This window comes from Pleurodeles waltl, chromosome 1_1 (assembly GCF_031143425.1).
Source record: "Pleurodeles waltl isolate 20211129_DDA chromosome 1_1, aPleWal1.hap1.20221129, whole genome shotgun sequence".
Classification (NCBI taxonomy): Eukaryota; Metazoa; Chordata; class Amphibia; order Caudata; family Salamandridae; genus Pleurodeles; species Pleurodeles waltl.
The window spans coordinates 407,575,826-407,595,908 of record NC_090436.1 but is presented as its reverse complement, the minus strand read 5'-3'; the positions used below and the strand labels follow the sequence as shown (position 1 = coordinate 407,595,908).

Here is a 20,083-nt window from a genome sequence, read left to right as displayed (position 1 = left end):
GTTTAGGGTCAAATATGTAATCTACATCAGTGGCTGTCAAAGACGTAGCCCATTGTATCCATCGCGGATGTAAAGCTTTCGAATTAGGAACACTCGCTTTTGTAACAGCCTCTAAGGCTGGAATCGGGGAAACAACAATAATGCGTTAGCCCTGGGCAAGAGGTCTTTCTTTAATCACAGCCATCTGTACTGCAGTGAGTATTTTCTCAGTTTGTGCAAATCGTTGTTCTGCAGCAGAATACAAGTGGGACTTGTATGCTATCGGGACTGTCTCACCCTCATTAAAGGTGACATATGTAAACCCAACAGCCCCAGGTATCACCCTGATGACTAAATGCGTTTTATTGTCCTGTGTGTGTAAATGTTTAACTGCTAAGAGATCAGTTTGCAAATCTCGTAGTATATGTGTATGCTCAATCGTCCAAAATCTACTCGAAAAATTTTTGGCGAATCAACTCGTATAAGGGTTTTATACGCGTAGCATAATCAGGAATGTAAGTTCTGCCAAAATTCGGAAACCCCAACAATGACTGGAGCTTCCGAACCGTATTAGGAGGCTGCAATTGAGCACATTTCTCCAAAAAATGTGGCGCTAAGCTCTTGCCCTCATTCGACAACTCATATCCCAGGAAAATGACGCTGAGGAAGGCAATCTTTGATTTCTTAAAATTAAACTTATAGCCAATTTCAGCAAACCCCACAACAATGCGTGCTACACACCTTAGATGTTGCAGAATCTCATCATCCGTCAAATATATATCATAACGCCTCAGGGTCCAACTCGTGCAGAATTTCAGTTACACGAGCCGAAAATAGTCCCGGGCTATTCTTATACCCCTGAGGCAAACAACAAAACTTTTTTTGAGAGCCAAACGCACTGAAACTGGTATAGTCCCGACTCTCGGGCGCTATATTCTGGCAGAAAAATCCATCCGAGATATCTAATGTTGTTTTGTATTTTTTACGCACTATATTATTCATAAGCGCTGCGCTGTGTGAATTCTGTATTGCATATGTGCTTGTATGTCCATTTAAGTGTCTGTAATCCACCACTGTCCTGTATGAATGGTCCGGTTTAGCAACTGGAAATAAGGGATTATTCATCAGCGAGACACAGGGTTCTATTACACCCTGGTACTCTAATTGTGTAAGAATTTTCCTAACCGATGCCCTTGCTTCAAATTTGATAGGATACTGCGGCTGCGGCTGAGGTTCACCCTTTATTGGAATTACATGATAAGGTGATTGTCTATCCCACCCCACGTTATTCCTAAATAGAGTGGTGGCCTGTGTCAGAGCCAATAATTTACTATAGGACTCCACTAGTTCTCTCGGAACAAGCGGTGAGAATGAAGGTGTAATAACCTCCTCCCCAACCGGACAGTCGCGAACAAAGTCAGGTGGCCAATCTTGTTCGGCCAGCAGAACGTCATATGATTTTACCACATGGTCCCAAAAGATGGCGTGTACAATGCGGTCAATGTCCCCTTCTAATCGTAGAGTTACTTCATATACTCTATCAGGATCAGAGACACGCATATCTGCCGTTTCGACTTGTATGAAGTCATCAGTTGCTTTCACCTCCAGATGCTCTAGAAGACTCCGGCGAACTATTGTGACCTCTGCCGCGCTGTCTAAGAGTGCCAATGCCCATGTCTTGTTCGTCAAGAGAACTCTCTTCTTGAGTGGCATGTCTAACTGAGACTGCTGCCACCTTCTTCTTTTTAAATTGTTGTTTTTGTTGGAGTGGTTTCTCTTCCTGTTTAATAGAAACCTCCGTTGAGCGTTGTGAATCCTGTCTCGGTTTCACATACTCAGTTCTCCGCTCTGACCGCCCACCTCTCTCACTTCTCTTGTCCGAGGAGTCCTGAAAGGAACGAGATTGGAGTGTATCAGTATATTGATATCTATCAGGCGTCTTCAAATTATCCCTATTCCTGAGATTATACCTATTCTGCGGGGTCTCCGGTTGCGGAGACTGTCCCCCATCTTTTTTAGGTGTTTGCTGTTTCTTTTCCCAGCGCTTCTTATTACCCTCAGGTTGCTGTTGCTTAGCATTTTCTTTATTATTTTTACCCTGTAATTGGGGTTTTTGTGGTCTAGCCCCTAGGCTATCGCGACCAATACTAGAATATGTTTCCGCTATTATTCTCGGGAGTTCCCGTTCTTGATTAATCTGCGTAACATCCCGAAGACGCATTCGCACTGTTAGTGCTACTGCCTCTCCCTTGAGGTTACTCAAAATAATAGAAGAAACTGCGGCAAAATTGCCCATCAACTGCATGCCTAAATCTAAGGCGGGGGCAGCCCCATATTCATCCTGAATTTGTTTAAGCACTTCCGGCAAATTAGCTAATGTTGGTGTACCGTGTGCTGTAGTGTAGAGCGCGCAAACACCGTGCCCCATTTATTACAAAGGTCCACCGGAGGAACCATTCCATACTGCAAACACATCGTCAATATTCTATGTTTATCCTGAGGTCCCATATGGGGAAATACTGCTTCCAGCTTATTAATTTTTTGCGCCAGCCAAAATGGAGTTTCCTCACGTTTAGCCGGTACTTTACCCATAACTGAGTGTACAGTGGCCGGATTGATTACCAGCACCACCGCCTGTGGGTGCGCTGGAGCAGCACGTGCTGCATTATTATTTAAGGCCTGCATCACAAACTGAACCAGTCGTCTGTATGTAGTTGCTAAGTCCATATATAAACGACAAACTTCAGCCACTGCCAAATTAGCAACCGCAGGATATGGTGTGTACGTAGCCAATAAAGGCCAGGTCGGACCATCATTACTCAGTGGACCTAATCTAACCTGTGCTACTGTGTGTGGGAGGGCGCCATCAAGCCAATTATGGTGTTCTTGATAAGATATAGGTATCTATAAGTATGCATAAGCCCTGTACTGTCCAGGGACATTCGCAACAGTGTATTCTTGAAAAGTGTTAGTACCCCCATCAACTGCTGGAAATACGACCCAAGAATAAAAAAGTTCTGTTCTATAGGCTGCATGGGCGTCCACCACAAAAGTGACCGGACCCCCCTGGACCGTTAGGCCATGTGCTAACAGATGTCCTGTGAGCGGTTGACGCATATTAAGCGCTACCTGCACCACTAGAAGATTCACCATCTAGAGAAAAACAGCACTTGGGTAGAGAAGGCACACCAATAACGGGGTTTTTCCTGTCAAAGTTCAAGCTTGAACAACCGTCCACTAAGTAATAGGATGCACCTATCCCATGGCGGCGGAAATCCTCAGCCCCACGGACCTCTCCGCTTACGGAACCGAGTAGTCAAAATGTATATGAGACCGAGAGAGTCAGCGGGACCCAAAAATTAGAGCCTGACCAATCGTTGGCGGCGCCATGTCGCGTGGGCTCTCATTATCCTAAATGAGACTACTGGATTTCTAGGCAGCAGGATTGTTCACGTGTGGGGGACTGAGTCTGACCCACTTAGAAGGACCTCTGTCACCCTAAATCCGGTTTTTGCTCCGGCTAACTAGCAGTGCCTCATTTCTCCCAAAGGGAAGAGATGATTGGGCAGCCGAGCGCATGACATCTTTGTAACTTCTCAGGGAAGTCGTGGTCACTCAGATCCAAACCCACTCTCTCATTTACAGTATGATCTCATATACAAATAACAAAGGCAGTATAAGTTTTATATAATGTTTTAATTAAACGACTGCATTTTAGATAATAAGGCGTGAGCCGCAATAACCAGAACCATACAACACAGTAGGATTGAAATAGTCATCAGGATAGTAAAACATAAGAATAACGCTATCATGATGTTTATCAATTTCTACTCTCCCTCTGCTAGTTCTATTTCGAGCACAGCATGTTAAGCTTCTAACTTGCCTTTCTGAATCCCTCGGGAGACATAAACCCTCATACCTGAGCAGAGGCCTGTGATCTGGTTCAGCATCTGCAACTAGGTAGTCAGCGTCTAGTTGTGGCTCCCTGGTCGGAATCTCCCTCTTGCGTGTATTGGGACAAGGAAGTGTTTTTATAACTAACATGTCATCGTGATCACAAAATGACCCTACGCAGGAATGTCAAAGACTAAACTCCTACCACGTCTATCGACAATGTACCAGACTGTATCCTTGACTGAAGCACAGAGTGAACAAGAATGTGTTATGGAGAACTCCAGTGCTGAAGTAGGCTAAACAGTGTGATATGAAATATAAAACAAGACCGTAGAACTGGCTATTTAAAAAATAACAGTACGAAGCCGAATAAAAAGCATTTAGAGCAAAGTGCACGGAGGCTCTAAGCTGCCAGCAAAGGAATAAATACATCCAGGGCAAAATGCACAAAGGCCTAAAGCCTGAAGCTAATGCGCAAAGGATACGTAAAACTGACCACACTACAATGCCTGTGGTCTCCCTCAGGGATTCAAAGGAAGACAGTGTTCCACCATCATATAGATCTTCCATCGTGGTGATACCTGCATCCGCCCAGTGTCTTTTATTGTATGCAAGTGTTAGTTCCTGGAAAGCTGGCAGGCACCAGAGAGTTAGCTACTGAGATAGTGTTAATATTGATTGATGGTCTGCAGGCAGATTTAAGGATTTTTTCCCAAAATGCTATGATGCTGTTTTTTTTATCTCAGTAGCACAAAGTACCAAAAACAGAATCCCATTTGATAGTAAATACATTAAGACAAAGAAAAAAAGAAACGCTATCATTAATTGTCTTGATATTTGCATGCGAAAACAAAGCATTCAAAGTGCAATGGGAAATAAAATGTATCACAATTTAAATGTTAAATGATACTGCCTTTTCGATTGGGCTTGTGCTATACAAACACCACATACATAGGAACATACACAGCCAGATAAAGCTATGTTTCATTAGCCTGATAATAGAAAAGAACTGATGGATAACCATTTTGTACCTTAATAATATAAACTTTCATGAAAATTGAAGCATTCAGAGTATCAATTATTGCCTAAATTAATTAGTGAATTATATTAACTGGTTAAAATGTTATGAGACAGCAAATTATACATTGTCCAGTCACTATGTATAATTACATAACTACCTAATTTTTGATGACAGCCTGGAATTGCACCTTCTACACTGCTTATTTCTTCTGTATTTCTTCTTCTGTTGCTGAGTGGTGACATTGTCTATTCCATCAGAACTGAGAGCAGACGGCCAGTATGAGCTGTCATGTGGTGTGACTTATGAGTGCATGAGCCAAGAAGGTTCTTTACCCATCTGGTTGAGATTACTTGCTCACTCAACTAGTAAGACATATTCTGGGAAGCAGCTATTATTGTCCAATAAGCACATCATTCTTCAGGCATTCTTTTTAAATATTGATGAGGAATTTACTAAGGGAGGTGGAAAAAGATAACAGAATGCCACATATGGTGTCACAAAAACATGGTTGTTAGACTTGGCATCCTTATGGTGGTCTTACCCCAGACTTTTTGCCTTTCACCTCCTGATTTTGCTGTATCTTTTTGTGACCTTAGGACTCTGAGCACTTTACCACTGCTGACCAATACTAAAGCGTTTCTCCCCTAAACATGGTAACTTTGGTGTACACACAATTGGCAATATTTAATTTACTTGTAAGTCTCTTGTAAAGTGGCATGCCATATATGCAGGGCATGTAAATTAAATACTACTAGTGGGCCTGCAGCACTGATTGTGCCACCCATTTCAGTAGCTCTTAACCATGTCTCAGGCCTGCCACTGTAGAGCCTGTGTGTGCGGTTTTCACTGCCACTTTGACTTGCCATATAAAACCTCTTGCCAAGCCTTAAACTCCCCTTTTATTACATATACCTCACCCCTCAGGTAGGCCCTAAGCAACCCATACAGCAGGGTGCTGTGTAATTAAAAGGCAGGACATGTGCTTTCATGTTTTATATGTCTTGGTCTTGAAAAACTCCCTAAGTCATTTTTCACTAATGTGAGGCCTACTCCTCTCAGGCCAGCATTGGGAATCCCTTAATACACCTTTAAGCCATAATTCCTGATCAGAAAGGAATAGCTACATCATGCTTCATATCATTGGCATGGTAATAATAATTCCTCTTTATAGCTAAAGTTGGATTTAACATTACTATTTTAGAAATACTACTTTTAGGAAGTGGGCATTTATCTGCTGTCAGTGCTCTGGGTGCCTGGCAGCCTGTCTCCAATATATGACTGGACTAGGCTGGGTACAGCTACATTTGTGCATTCCCTCCAGACACAGGGACCCTCAACTGCATCTGCATTCATCTGCATACTGATGGGTCTTCCTGAATTAGACTTCAAAGGCTAGCGTCTGGCCTGACCCCACAAAAAGGGCCCCACAGATACCCTGGCAGATAGGGCTGGGTTGAAATGGATGCTTGTGCACTTCAGAGATTTCCTTTGAAATCATCCCCTACACCAAAGGGACTTTTGACCATAAATGCTGGTTCTCTTGCCCCCTAACATCAATACACCACTGGACCTGGGAAGAACTCATCTGGAGTAAAGACTGTTGTGCTTAAATGGTTGCCACTCTGCTGTGACTGACTGTTCTGAGGATCTGCTTCCCTGCTTTGCTGAGCTGTCCTGCTTCTTACGGATTTCTGCCCTTCTGAGGACAGAACTGAACCCATCTGCCTGGACCCCAGAGTGACCACAAAGGCTGCTAGCTTGCCCTCCCTGTCATGAAGTCTCAGGGAATCTGAAAGACTTTGTTCTACTCAACACGGCCTCTGGCCTTTGCACTTCATGACCGCCCAGCAGGTTAACTTCTTCTGGCCAGTAACCCCTCCCCATTCTTTTGAGACTACCACTGCGCTGAGGGCAAACCCCCCCAGTGAAGCCGCTCCAGCAATGCTGTTTCCAAGACGATGCCGAGTGGAGTCAACAATGCGGTCCATATCATGAGGAATAGCAACCACCAGTGCAACGCCCATGCTTCAGCTCTCTCCTCGTCCAAGTGGACTTGATGACACAGGCCCTGCCAGTGCAACCAGAGACCTCTGCTGTACCGCAGAGTCCCAGTACATGATGCCAGCATCCCCACCCAAAAGGTACTGAGTGTTATGGGGCCTACGGGGTGACTGGTACCGGCCTGCATTTCTTCACACGCTGCTGTAACTGCCAAATCAAATCAGTCTAAGCGACCAGCCTTGCATGTGAGATCATCAGTAGCTTGTTTTTGAATACTGTGGTGGCAAGTATAATTTACACAACATCCGTAGTGACTTTGTGAGCACAGTGGTGGTAAAGGTAATCTAAACAAAATCATTAGTGACTTTTAAAGCACTGTGGTGGCATAAATACTTTAAAAAATCATATCTTGACTTCTACTGATTGGATTTTTGTCATTTTGATCGTGTTTTACTGGGATAAATATTCTCTATTTTTCCAAATCTGTGTAGAGTCTTTTGTATTGTTTTCATTGGCTTACTGTAATTTATGTGTTACACAAATACTTTACAGATTACCTCTTAAATTAAGCTTGACTGCTCTGTGCCAAGCTTCCAGAGGGTGAGCACGGGTTAAATTATAGTGTGTTTCCGACTTACCCGGACTAGAGCGGTGGTCCCTAATTGGACAGGGTGCATCCCTTTGCCAACTAGAGACTCAATTTCTAACAATGGTCTATTAGGTAAAGTAAATGGAGTAGACTAGATGTTGGTGAGTGATGCTAGTAGTCATTACAGAGTGTTGCCACTCAATGAAGTCACTCTACATGCATTGGGAAAGCACTGCACACAGATTAGCACTTGGCATTGAACTATATGTACCAGTGAGCCATTGACTCTTCTGTGTCTAGAAAAATGGCGAACATCTTAGATCTTCAGGTATACATTTCCTTGTGGTGCTAGGCATCTTTGCTAGGCGGTTATACTATGATAAATACTGGTTTTCAAGAGTCAAGACCTTTAGTTTCTTGAAGGGTTTAATGATGGCTTTTTGGTTTACATAGAAGAGTTCTGAATTTCTTTTTCATTTGAAAACAAACCTTGCACTATTCTTGTGTGCTTGTTTGAACTGCAAAGACTAGGTATGTTTCGTCTGCTAAGGATTCCTGTAAAGAAACAGGACTAGTTATTTTACATATGTATAAATATTAGTAAATGAAGTGCACAAAGTATTCGATTTTAAGTTTATGTATATATTGCTAATTGTAGGGAATCACAGGATATTAATGATTTCATTATATTCTAGTTCTATTAAAGTTAAATAGAAACTAGACTTATCTTCCACAAAAAAGCATATAGATGTGTAGGTGTATATGTATTGCAAGATATTTATTTTTCCTAATGTTTTTCAGGAATTCCGAATTACCTCTTAAAGCATAGCAAGTTTGTTATTCAGTATTTAATTTGAGCCGCTGGTGGCCATCCGCACTTATTTTGGGGGATCAGCGCTTATTTTTTTGCATTAGATATTTACCAAGTGCAAGAGGGGGAAAAACTGTACACAGTGGAAAGATGAAGGAAGAGAAAGATGGAAAAACAAGCACAATGGAGAACGCAGGAACCTGAAAGAGTGAGACAAAGGAAAAGGGAGTGACTGGAAGAGAATTAAAGAGGCATGAGGTGCATTTAGGACTGCACAACTATAGTATTCATCCCACCAACATTTAACTGCACCGTCCGCAGCTTCTGAGCAGAGCTTTAGGCACCAGCACTCATTACTTTACAAAATAAGCACTGGATATTGCTAAGGTATATCACTTTACAATTACAGTTATGTTCAGTGCTGAAATGAAAAGTTACTTATGGTGTTTATTTGTCTTGTAAAGATCCACTAGAACCTGCAGACCCCTGTGTACCCAGAAATGTTGAGGCAGAGTGTGTAGTCTTGTGTCTCTATTTTCTCTTGGAGCCCATTCCCCTTGCCTCACTTCTGCCACTGCCCTCATGTCTTGTCATGTGTGGTCACTGGTGGGGAAGGTGAGTTATTGAAAAGCAGATTGGCTTCTGTTGTTTGGTGCAAATCTGTCACTACCAACCTATGAGTTTTGTAGAATATGTTCATGTAAAGCACTGTGCTCCCCAGATTGCAGGTCTAGTTGGTGCAATGGAAAAAATCTTAAATGCATATTAAGTAGTATTAACTAGGAAATCAGCATAGTTAAATTTACTGGAAGAATTTTTTAATAAAAATCTCTTTATGAAGTAGAACAATAAGTCACTAAAAGCAGTCTCAGTCTTTCACTTAAGATTACGCTGCAAGCAGTAGTTTCATAAAAACTCCACACTTATTTCTGCGAGATTCAAATATTAGGAAAAGCTGTTGAGAGGTTAAGTAAAAGTTGTGCAATCTGTGACTTTATCACTATGTTGATATTACTGAGCTATACATTTGCTCCTTCCGTTTCACCCATTTCCGATTCACAACATAGGTTGCATGAGGCTTCACTAGGGTCGACAATAGAAACCTACAAAAACCTGCATTCACTACATCGCCTTCCACCCCATCAGCAAAGAAATTACATATTTACTATGTTTAACTCCAACAGTACATATAGGCATTTATGAAGAGCTTAAATTGAGCCTGAAAGTGTTGTGTAACACAGTTTTATGTCATTAGTGGTAAGATCGCATCTCAAGTTAGTGACATTGTAAAGCCTCATCAAAGAACAGCAAATCCATGCTCTATCATACCGCCCAAAAAAAGGCTGGTGGTAACTGCAGGGATAACAAGCATTTACAATGCAACGGGTCTCGCGTTTGCTCATGTTAGAGCTGATCACGTTGTAAACTCCTAACCCGACTTTTCACCTATTGGGCAAAAGTGTATTTATATACGTAACCTGAAAAAGTGCAATTAACTATGTAAAGCGCTCGACTTCTGCCAAGCGAGATCGCACTCGTAAATTAGTGAAAAAGAAGTCCACGAGCCCGATGGAAAACAGCGAGCCTCGCATGTTTTCTGTACTTGGTCGCTGCGCTCGAGGAGGGCTAGCCACCGGAAAAGGCATGACGTATGCGTGCCTTCGACTAATGAAAGCAAGCAGATTTTATTAGGCAAGCCCACAAACCAATAAAAAACACTGACGTGATGTTGACAGGGCTCCGAGCCCTTTTCTGAACACTAAAGAGTCTTGCTGCGATACGCATGCTCGAGCGCATGCAACGCTAAAAATGCAACCCTAAAAATTAACATTATAGCTCACTTCACCTTCACAACACTAAATCTAGAGGTAAACCCCAGTGAAAACTTCATTTACGATATGGGGTTTTTACCTCCAGCTTTAACGTTGTGCTCTTTGTGAGCAATGTAAGCTTAACTTCTTAGCGCAGAGAAGTCCTAGCTGTTTGATGCTGAATATCCCAGGTGAGAGGTGTTGTTCCTGCTGCAATGAAGGGTCTGTACCTGTCTATTTGTGAGCTTCAATTCTTAATTATAAAGCAAATTAGAGTTCTGTTTGTCAAAACGTTAAAAATCAGTTTATTTATGTGTTAATTTGTACGGTTGCAAAGTGATTAGTGAGAGTGTGCCCGATAGCTGTGGTGTAATCCTCTGGCAGAGATAAGGTTGTCAAGAGAGGACGCAGCTAAGAGATAAATACGCCTGTACCCCTGTTGTCCTGCACCCCTGGGACTCTTTCTATGTCTTGAGACAGCAAATGTGCTGTTCCTTGCAAGACATTTTGTTAGCTTGAAGTGGGCTTAGAGCCAACCCATTTCTTACAATGGGTTGGCTGCATAATTACTCGTATTTCTGTGCTTTTCTTTGGTTAGCGCCTGTTGGTTGTATTTCCTCTTTGTGTGTTTGTCCCTCCCGTGGCTCATGGTCAGAGTACTGCCTTCGTTTCCACAGAGTGTCCTTCCACTGCTCACGCTTTGATGGCTGCCATGGTCTTCTCTTGCGGAGGACGCTCTCCATAATGCTGCATCTGCGAGGAAGAAATTCACAATATTGCACCTGTTTACAAGACCTTTATTTCTGTTCCGCTCCCCTCCTGCTTCAAACCTGCTTCAGTGTGACAGAGAAAGTTTATTTTCAGACTGAGCGTGTTCACTATATTTTTCAGAATTTTGTTTTTGTTGTGGACAGTCATGTCCTTCTGTGTTGCATTTGCACCTCTCCTCCTACCCTCCGCCCATTTGGCTTTTGACCCCGCTCTCCATATCTCCATCGTTGTTACTGCTTCAAACACGCAGCACTATACTTAAGAAAGTTTATTTCCGGAGTGCGCGTGTTGCCTACACTTTTCGGACTTTTGTTGTTTTATTTGTATTTGAGACATGCTTTTCCTTCGTGTTGCCCTTTCTCTCTCCCTCCGTTCATCGGTGTTGCCTTTACCCACTTTCTCTCACTGTCCATGTGCCTTTCCCCTTCCCTCCCACTCTCCGTCCCAGAGGCTTTTGATCCCTCTCGCCTTTACCGTATCATGGCATACAATACTATACAATGACCAGCCATACTATACCATACCATACCATACCATATCATATAATGACAGTCCATATCATACTTCATGTAACCCCCTCTCTCTCTCTCCCTCTGTTCATCCATTGTGCCTTTACTCGCTCTCACCCTACAGCCATGTGCCTTGCCCCCTTCCCTCCCACTCTCCGTCCCTGTGGCTTTCGCTCCATCTCTGCTTTACCGTATCATGCCATACAATACTATACAATGACCAGCCACACTATACCATACCATACTATGTAATGACAGGCCCTATCATACTTTATGTAACCCTCTCTCTCTTCCTCTGTTCATCCATTGTGCCTTTACTCGCTCTCGCCATCCAGCCATGTGCCTTGCCCCCTTCCCTCCCACCCACTATCCCTTTGGGTTTTGATCCCGCTACCTTTTACCATACCATACCATACTATACAATGACCGGCCATACCATACTGTACAATGACCGGCCATACCATGCTGTACCATACCATACTATATGAATACAGGCCTTGACATACCACACAAATACAGGCCAAACCTTACCATACCATACTGTTAGAAATGGAGTCTTTATTTGACAGTCAGATTACCCCCTGTCCAAGCAAGGACCTTCACTCTAATCAGGGTAAACGAGAGTCTCCCTCAGCTGACCCCTGCTTACCCCCTTGGTAGCTTGGCACGAGCAGTAGGCTTAACTTCAGAGTGCTAGGTGTAAAGTATTTGTACCAACACACACAGTAATTAAATGAAAACACTACAAAATGACACAACACAGGTTTAGAAAAGTAGAGAATATTTATCTAAACAAATCAAGACCAAAGCGACAAAAATCCACAATACACAACTTAAGTTATCACAAAAAATGCAAAAAGAGTCTTCATGTAATTTTAAACTCACACTAACACTGTTAGCGTGAAAATGTTCCTTGGGTGCATCAAAATAACCTGCACGGGCGAGTGTGCATCAAAAAGAGCTTGCGATGCGTCAATATCACTCACGAGCGAGACCTTGCGTCGTTTCTCCTTTAGTCGGGTCGGCGTGCGTCATTTCTTCTCTCAGCAGGAGAGTGATGTGTCGATCCAGTCAGCACTCTCGGGTCCGGGCAGGTCTTGCGTTGTTTTTACACGCCCAGCAGTGTGTGCGTCGTAAATCCAGCCGCACAATGATCCGAAAACTAAGCAGCGTGGGTTGGGATCTCAACAGCCTCCGTCAGCGATGCTGTGCGTTGTTCCTCATGCCCCGGGCATCGATCTTTGGGTCGCGTTGCAGGCGAGCGTCGATTTTCGGCCGTGAAGCTGGCAGCATGTCGATTTTTCAGGCGCAGATCAGAGTCCTGTCGATCTTTTCCCAGCACGGCATTCTGTACGTGGATTTCTCACTCTTAGACTGCCAGCTTCTCCTTTCAGGGTCCCAGGAACTTGATGGGCACCACTTGGCAGAGTAGGAGTTTCTCCAGAGACTCCAGGTGCTGACAGAGAGAAGTCTTTGCTGTACCTGAAACTTCAAACTACAGGAGGCAAGCTCTAAATCAAGCCCTTGAAGATCTTCACAAGAAGGAAGGCAACACAAAGTCCAGCCTTTGTCCTCTAGCACAGGCAGAAGCAGCAACTGCAGGATAGCTCCACGAAGCACAGTCACAGGCAGGGCAGCTCTTCTTCCTCAGGTCTTCAGCCTTTCTCCAGGCAGAGGTTCCTCTTGGTTTCCAGAGTGTTCTAAAGTCCATGGTTTTGGATGCCCTTCTTGTACCCATTTTCTCCTTTGAAGTAGGCCTACTTCAAAGCAAAGTCTCTCTTGATTGTGAAATCCTGCCTTGCCCAGGCCAGGCCCCAGACACTCACCAGGGGGTTGGAGACTGCATTGTGTGAGGGCAGACACAGCCCTTTCAGATGTAAATGACCACTCCTCCCCCCTCCTGGCACAGATGCCTAATCAGGAAATGCAGACTACACCCCAGCTCCCTTTGTGCCACTGTCTAGTGAGAGGTGCAACCAGCCCAACTGTCAAACTGACCCATCCAGGGAATCCACAAACAGGCAGAGTCACAGAAATGGTTTAAGCAAGAAAATGCTCACTTTCTAAAAGTGGCATTTTCAAACACACAATCTTAAAATCAACTTTACTAAAATATGTATTTTTAAATTGTGAGCTCAGAGACCCCAAACTCCACATGTCCATCTGCTCCCAAAGGGAATGTACACTTTAATCAGATTTAAAGGTAGCCCCCACGTTAACCTATGAAAGGTAAAGGCCTTGCAACAGTGAAAAACGAATTTAGCAATATTTCACTGTCAGGACATATAAAACACATCACTATGGTGGTCATTTTGACCTCGTCGGTCTTTTTGCAAGACCGCCGAGGGACCGCCGTGCGGAAGACCGCCAGTGGTGACGGTTTTCCGCTTGGCCTATTATGACCGTTGGCAGCTCTCCATCCTTTTTCAGACGGAGAGCCGCCAACAGCCATCTGGCGGGAGGCAGGGAAGTGGAGGTTGCTCCACCTCCACCACCACGCCAACAGAACACCGCCCAGCGAATCACGTCTCCTCCCGGAGGATCGTCGGACCAGGTAAGTCGATCGTCCGTGAGGGGAGGGGGGTGGGGGGATGTTGGGTGTTGTGTGCGTGCTTGGGGGTGTGCGTGTGTGTATGTGAAGGGGGAGTATGAGTGCGTGTATGCTTGCGGGTGTGTTGTGTGTATGGGAATGAGTGCGTGTATGTCTGTGGGTATGTCAGTATGGATGTGTGCGTGAATGTTTGAATGTGGGTGTGCGTGTCTGCCTGTGTGTGTGTATGTAGGCATGTATGTTGCCGTGTGTGCGTGTGAGTGTGTAGGTGGTGCCTGCATGCGTGTCGTGTGTGTGTGAGTTATGTGATGTTGGGGGTCGGGGTGGGAGGGGGACCCTGCCACTTTTGGGGTGTGGCAGGGGTGGTGGGGGGGTAGGTGAGGGAGTCGAGGTGGGGGTGGGGTGTGGGGGAGACCTCTATCAGTGCCAGGGAAGGAATTCCCTGGCACTCATAGTGCTTACCGCCATAGATTTCACGGCGGTTCAAACCGCTGGAAATCCACGGCGGTAAGCCAGGTCAAAATACCGCCGGCGGTATAGTGACGGCCGCCGGGCTGGAGACCCAGGTCTCCAGCCTGGCTGTCGTCTCCACCCTGGCAGGCGGAATAGAGAACCGGCGGATGACCATGGCGGTAACCGCCATGGTCATAATTCCATGAAGGGAGACTGCCAGCCTGTTGGCGGTCTTACCGCCAGTTCTCCGCCTTCCGCCAGGGTCGTAATGACCCCCTATATGTCCTACCTTAACCATACACTGCACCCTGCCCTTGGGGCTACCTAGGGCCTACCTTAGGGGTGCCTTACACTGCAGTGGCAGGTCTGAGACATGATTACAGGGCTACTCATGTGAGTGGCACAACCAGTGCTGCGGGCACACTAGTAGCATTTGATTTATAGGCCCTGGGTACCTCTAGCGTACTTTACTATGGACTTACTAGTAAATCAAATATGCCAATCATGGATAAGCCAATTACATACACATTTTGTAAAGGAGCACTTGCACTTTAGCACTGGTTAGCAGTGGTAAAGTGCCCAGAGGAACAAAAGCAGCAAAAACAGAGTCCAGCATATATCAACAACCTGGGAAACAGAGGCAAAAAGTTAAGGGAGACCACGCCAAGGATGTAAAGTCTAACACATACCATACCATACTATACCATGCTATACTATTCAATGACGGCCATACTATACCATACCATACAATACAATGCACAGCAGCTATGCTGTTGTCTAACATGGCTAAAAAAAAAAATGACAAACTCAAAAGATCTATTAACTTTGTTAATGCTTGTGTTTTTTTTTACCCAAACATTGCACTAACGTTGCTTGTTGACGGTGTAACCTACTTGTGTATACATAAGTAAACTCAGTTATTTGGGTTTTAAGTAGGGCTCCCACTTTTCCGTTCTTAATGGTCTTTACAGATAAATTCAGCCAGAAAACAATGTGTTTTCTGACTGTATTTATTATTAAAAGTGGAAAAATGCAAGGAATTGCGCTTCTTCTAAGTGATTTGTCATGCTCGGCTTCAGGAATTCCAGGCCAACAGCTGAGCAGATAGACAGCATGGGGAGTTAAAAACAGGATGAGATTTCCTTAAATACATTTATATTTTAACATATATTTGTATGTAGTGTAACTATTTACCTGTGGGCGTAGTGTTTTGCTATATTGGCTGTTTAATTTGCTGAAACACAACAAGCTATGAGTTCATGGTTTTCAGTTAAATAAATGTAGAAATATACAATTTTACTACTCCATTAGTTCTTAACACACGAAATAAATATGAATAAATACCAATAAGATAGGTGAAAAATAAATATGGATAAATACAGACGGAAATGTTAAGAAAATAACTACCATAAAACGGGGAGCCCTAGTTATAAGTTCAACCAAAGAGTAACCTGTTGATTAAGATATACAGTACCTTACAAATAAGGAGAGATTCTAACCATAGTGGTGCTGGAACAATATTTAGAGTGGGGGTGCTGCCATTAATATTGCATTACTAAATCCACAGCAATTGTGAAATATCTACGCATCACACTAAAAAACAAGTACGGCAAATGCACCACGCCAATTCAGCAGGAGAGTGATATGGGTGTATTATGTAGCCGGTGGTACATTTTGAAGCACTGTTGGGGTTGTGGATTTTCAGTTGAAATAGCTACTTAATTTGCAAAGACTTGTCCTAGTAAAACTATATAGCACACCAATGATAATGTGTGAAAATTGGGTTTCAGGGTATACTTATTATTTGTGCATCTCTAAGTAGAGTATCTTGATTTGTTTTCATCCTATTAAAATCTCTGTTTCCATAACACTTCACAATTAGAAAAATGTAATTCATTTGTTCTCTCCTAATTGCTGATATATTTTGAAATATGATTTTGTTTATTTTGTTTTATTTAATTTGTTCCTTTACAGGTATTTAAATGTTTTTGTGGGTAGAAAAAATTGACATCCTACTGCCTTTCCTTTCACTTCCTGTACCCCATTAAGATTGTCACCTATTCCACTTTTACAAAATCCCCTCATTTTGCAGTCAGAGAAATAAAAACTAAACACCAGTTTCCGAATAAGCAGCAACTTGTCAGAAGGCATAGCATGACATTTGACCATTGTCTTTGAGCACAGAAAATGAAACAAGATAAACATAAAATCAAAAGGCATGTTTGTTGTTCATGTGCTTTTTGACCTCCAACATGGTTATTTTTGGGGGTGCTGCAGCAGTGGCATAACAAAACCTACAAAGTACATGGACCCAGTTAGGAGCTCTGAGGCCAGGGGAGACCCAGTCAGTGTACCGTGCTGAGGGGGCTCCTTGGAGCTCAGGGGCCACTGTGCACCAAAGGGACTAATATTACACCACTGTGCTACAGCACCCACAGCACCCCTACTGCCACCTCCTAGAATATTTATCCTGACATTGATACACTGCATGCTCTGAAAGTCTAGTCCCAAGCCTCACTTTCAAAGCTGAAATCCAATCGAATTGTACCCTGTGCTCTGCTGACCTTTTTGTAAATTATTGAAATGTAAAAACAGTTTGAGTATCCAGTGGTACTGGTGCTCAGTGGTGTAATGGGCCTCCTCCAGTCCGGTTAAGAATTGTCTCTTTTTCTCCCCAATGGGGGGCAGAAGGACCGTTTTCCTTGCTGCATGAGAGCTCATGACACTAAGGGCTATGCCAATGGTCAGTTAGGAGCGCCGAGAGTGGAGCAGGAGCTTTCGAGCTGAGATAACACAGTAGAAACATTACCACTGGCTTCAGGATAGGCAATTAATGTGCAAACTAAATCCATTTACCAGTTATGTTTGCTAATTCACTGTACGTGTACAACTGAGCCCAACTGGACATGTTGCTTCATTTTGTGGAACGCGCACATTGCTGCTGGTAGTTGGGTGGCTCCCGTCTTTAGTTCTCCATCACTGAGAGTAACAGTTGTAGCAAAGAGCTTGCCTGGCGGACGAGAGGGTTACGTGCTCGAGATGGCCTCAAACTGATGAAAGAAGCGTCCTTCGGGTCGCCTGGCCTAACAGCCTCTTTTGAGGTAGCGTGAGGTACTCGCCAGCTTCCTAGGTTGAGTTCAGTTCTGTCGTAGGTGAAAGAGGTTCTTTTGCCATTACTCAGTGGTATCTTAAAGTGTTGTTTTCAGTCTTTTCACCCAGCAGGGCAGGGTCTGTTTACCCTTCCGTATCAGGTGAATGTCTTTGACGCAAAAAATCAAAGGTCCCTGTTTGTCAGGTGAAGGGGCTTTATCTCGATTTGTTTTACTTAATCTCTTGAAGACTGTTGGCAAATTTATGTAAGAAAAATACAAGAACGCATCGTGATATCACTTTCTCCAGTCACAACACTTTTTTGTTACAACTAGTCCTTCATTGGCTGATCTAATACTTAAGGTCACCTGACTGTGGACAAGAATGTTTAAAGCTCTCAAACCCGCAGCATTTTACCTGAAGATAAAGAACATACAAATAGGCTATTTTTTAGATTGTACCTATGCAGGCGCATCACATACATAGTGAAATAATGGATCTTGCTACTAAACTGTTGTGCTGCCTTTCAAAAGGTAAGTTGGATTATATTGTAGCATTTATGTAGTTAGTATTTCCCTGTTGTGGGCGCTGAGGCGCATTATGAGATGGGTAGGGCGCTACTCCGGGGGAATGCAAGCCTGGCGGAGTATTGCATTTGTTGTGATCCTGTGTGGGAAGAGTTGCGCCGCTGTGCATGAGTGACTAGAGGTGTCTTGTGTTGTCGTGAGTGCGGCGCCTAGCGGTGCGTGGAAGGAGGAGTAAGAGGCAGCCACGCAAAACAGAAATGTTATTAGGTCTAAGACCTAGAGACAGGTATCCAGCAGCAACCTAATGAGAAGGAAAGTGGGGTGCTGTCAGCGTTTACCCCCAGAAAGTGGGCTGATTGGACATAGTACAGCAGTCCATAAAACAACATGCAGAATATGTTGTCAAATAAGAAATAAATGATGCCAAATGGCCAAGAATGGGACGGCAGTGGCCGCTCTTTTCTGAAGGGATGGATTCTGCCTATTGCTGTCCAACTATTGCTCATGAGAGAGGAAAGAAGTGGGAGCGGAGCCATGGCTGGTTATCTAAGCAGAAACAGCACAATCTTTGAAAGGCCCAGATTTCACCTAATCCCTCTAGGCCAGAATTTTGTACCAGGATACATGAAGAATTCCCCCTCCCCTCCCAAGACTGGCACCCTGGTACCCTACACATGAGGGTAAGCGACATCCGTAAGCCAATGCTAGATTGCCTGGTTTTATGAATTACCACTTGCAGTATGTGTAGTAATTTTTTCAGCCTATGAGTCTATTTTGGTGCAAAGATTTAATAGTTTTTAAGTCAACATTTACTAACTTTTGTTTTGTTCACCCTTTGATAGGAAGGGAACACAGCATTGCATCTTGCAGCAAAAAACGGTCACAGTGAGGTTCTCCAAGTTTTGATCGAGGAGCCTGAAAAAAAAGAGGTAAGAGGGCCTCGAGTTTTATATGCTAAGATCAAACGGCCAAAATAATAGATGCGCTGAGAACAACACCAGCCTTGGCTGCTAATGGACTGTTTTTACAAGCAACGCTTTGCACTAAAAACCATGAACCAAGGCACATGGTTATTGAGAGGTGAACATTTAATGCGATCAAATTCTCAGGCAGTCAGACCTTAATATTCCTTGTCCCTGATAACGTCTGAGGTTCAACCCCTCGACCTGCGCACCAGTAATAATCTGTGAACCCTTCTTTATCACATACAGAGCTTTGGTGCTTTACTGTGCGGTTTGTGCTATGAACGTGTCCTACATACATGTATACGTACCTCCATTTTACAACTGAGCTATGTGCCACAAGTATCCCTTTTTTCAAAGACGTGATTCTCGAAGTGCCTAAAGTGCTGAGCGAATACTTCTGACTTTTTCTCTCAGGTGCTTGTTGAGACCTCTTTTATGATTCTCTTTTGGCGAAAAACAAAATGATGGATGGAGTGCTTGAATTGCCCTGCAGCGTATTCTAGCACAGTAGTTTTTAACCTTTTTAGGGTCGGTCGCAAGCACTCTAGCCTGTTGTAATCCCCTCTGTGAACTTTTAACCACACCCACTCTTGCTGTTCATTCTTTGTCGTGCTTGTCTTAAATGCTTCATTTTTATTGGAGCATTTTGTGAAATGTCCCTCCTTTGTGTGCTGAGTTCTCACCCCAGGTGATTTAATTAAGTGTACATTTTTGTTGGCCATCACACTACGTCACACTTCCTCCTGTTACAGCGTGGGATGGCCCCTCCTCCGGTTTCGGTTTGCCTTTCAACCCAGCTGCGATCCTTTCTAGACATTCACGCAGGGAGCCAATAACTCTTGTGCTCACGTCATGGCGGCGCTTTGAATCTGCTTGCTTCTATGAACTGTTTTACTTTTCATTTTCAATTTATGTGGCAAGAAAAGTCCAGTTATGTTATTTAGTTTACGAACAAAAATATGCAAAAAAAAAAATTTTATGGCAAATTTGGAGCTTTTTAATTTTAGTGTTATTTCTAAAAGGCTACACATTATGCTGCACTCCGTCATTTCAGTGTCTTTTTTGCTCCTAATGCACGCTCTCTTTATTTCTGCCCACACTAATGCTAATT

General features: G+C 43.6%; 1 protein-coding gene across 1 annotated transcript in view; it reads left to right on the top strand.

Annotated features, from left to right (window-relative positions):
- The window catches only part of ANKDD1B (ankyrin repeat and death domain containing 1B), a 516,198-nt gene that overhangs the window by 210,902 nt on the left and 285,213 nt on the right, over window positions 1-20,083 (top strand). Inside the window, exon 7 of the mRNA XM_069223721.1 lies at window positions 18,850-18,936. Coding sequence (XP_069079822.1) covers window positions 18,850-18,936 — 87 coding nt within the window. The remainder of the gene's footprint in view (window positions 1-18,849; window positions 18,937-20,083) is intronic.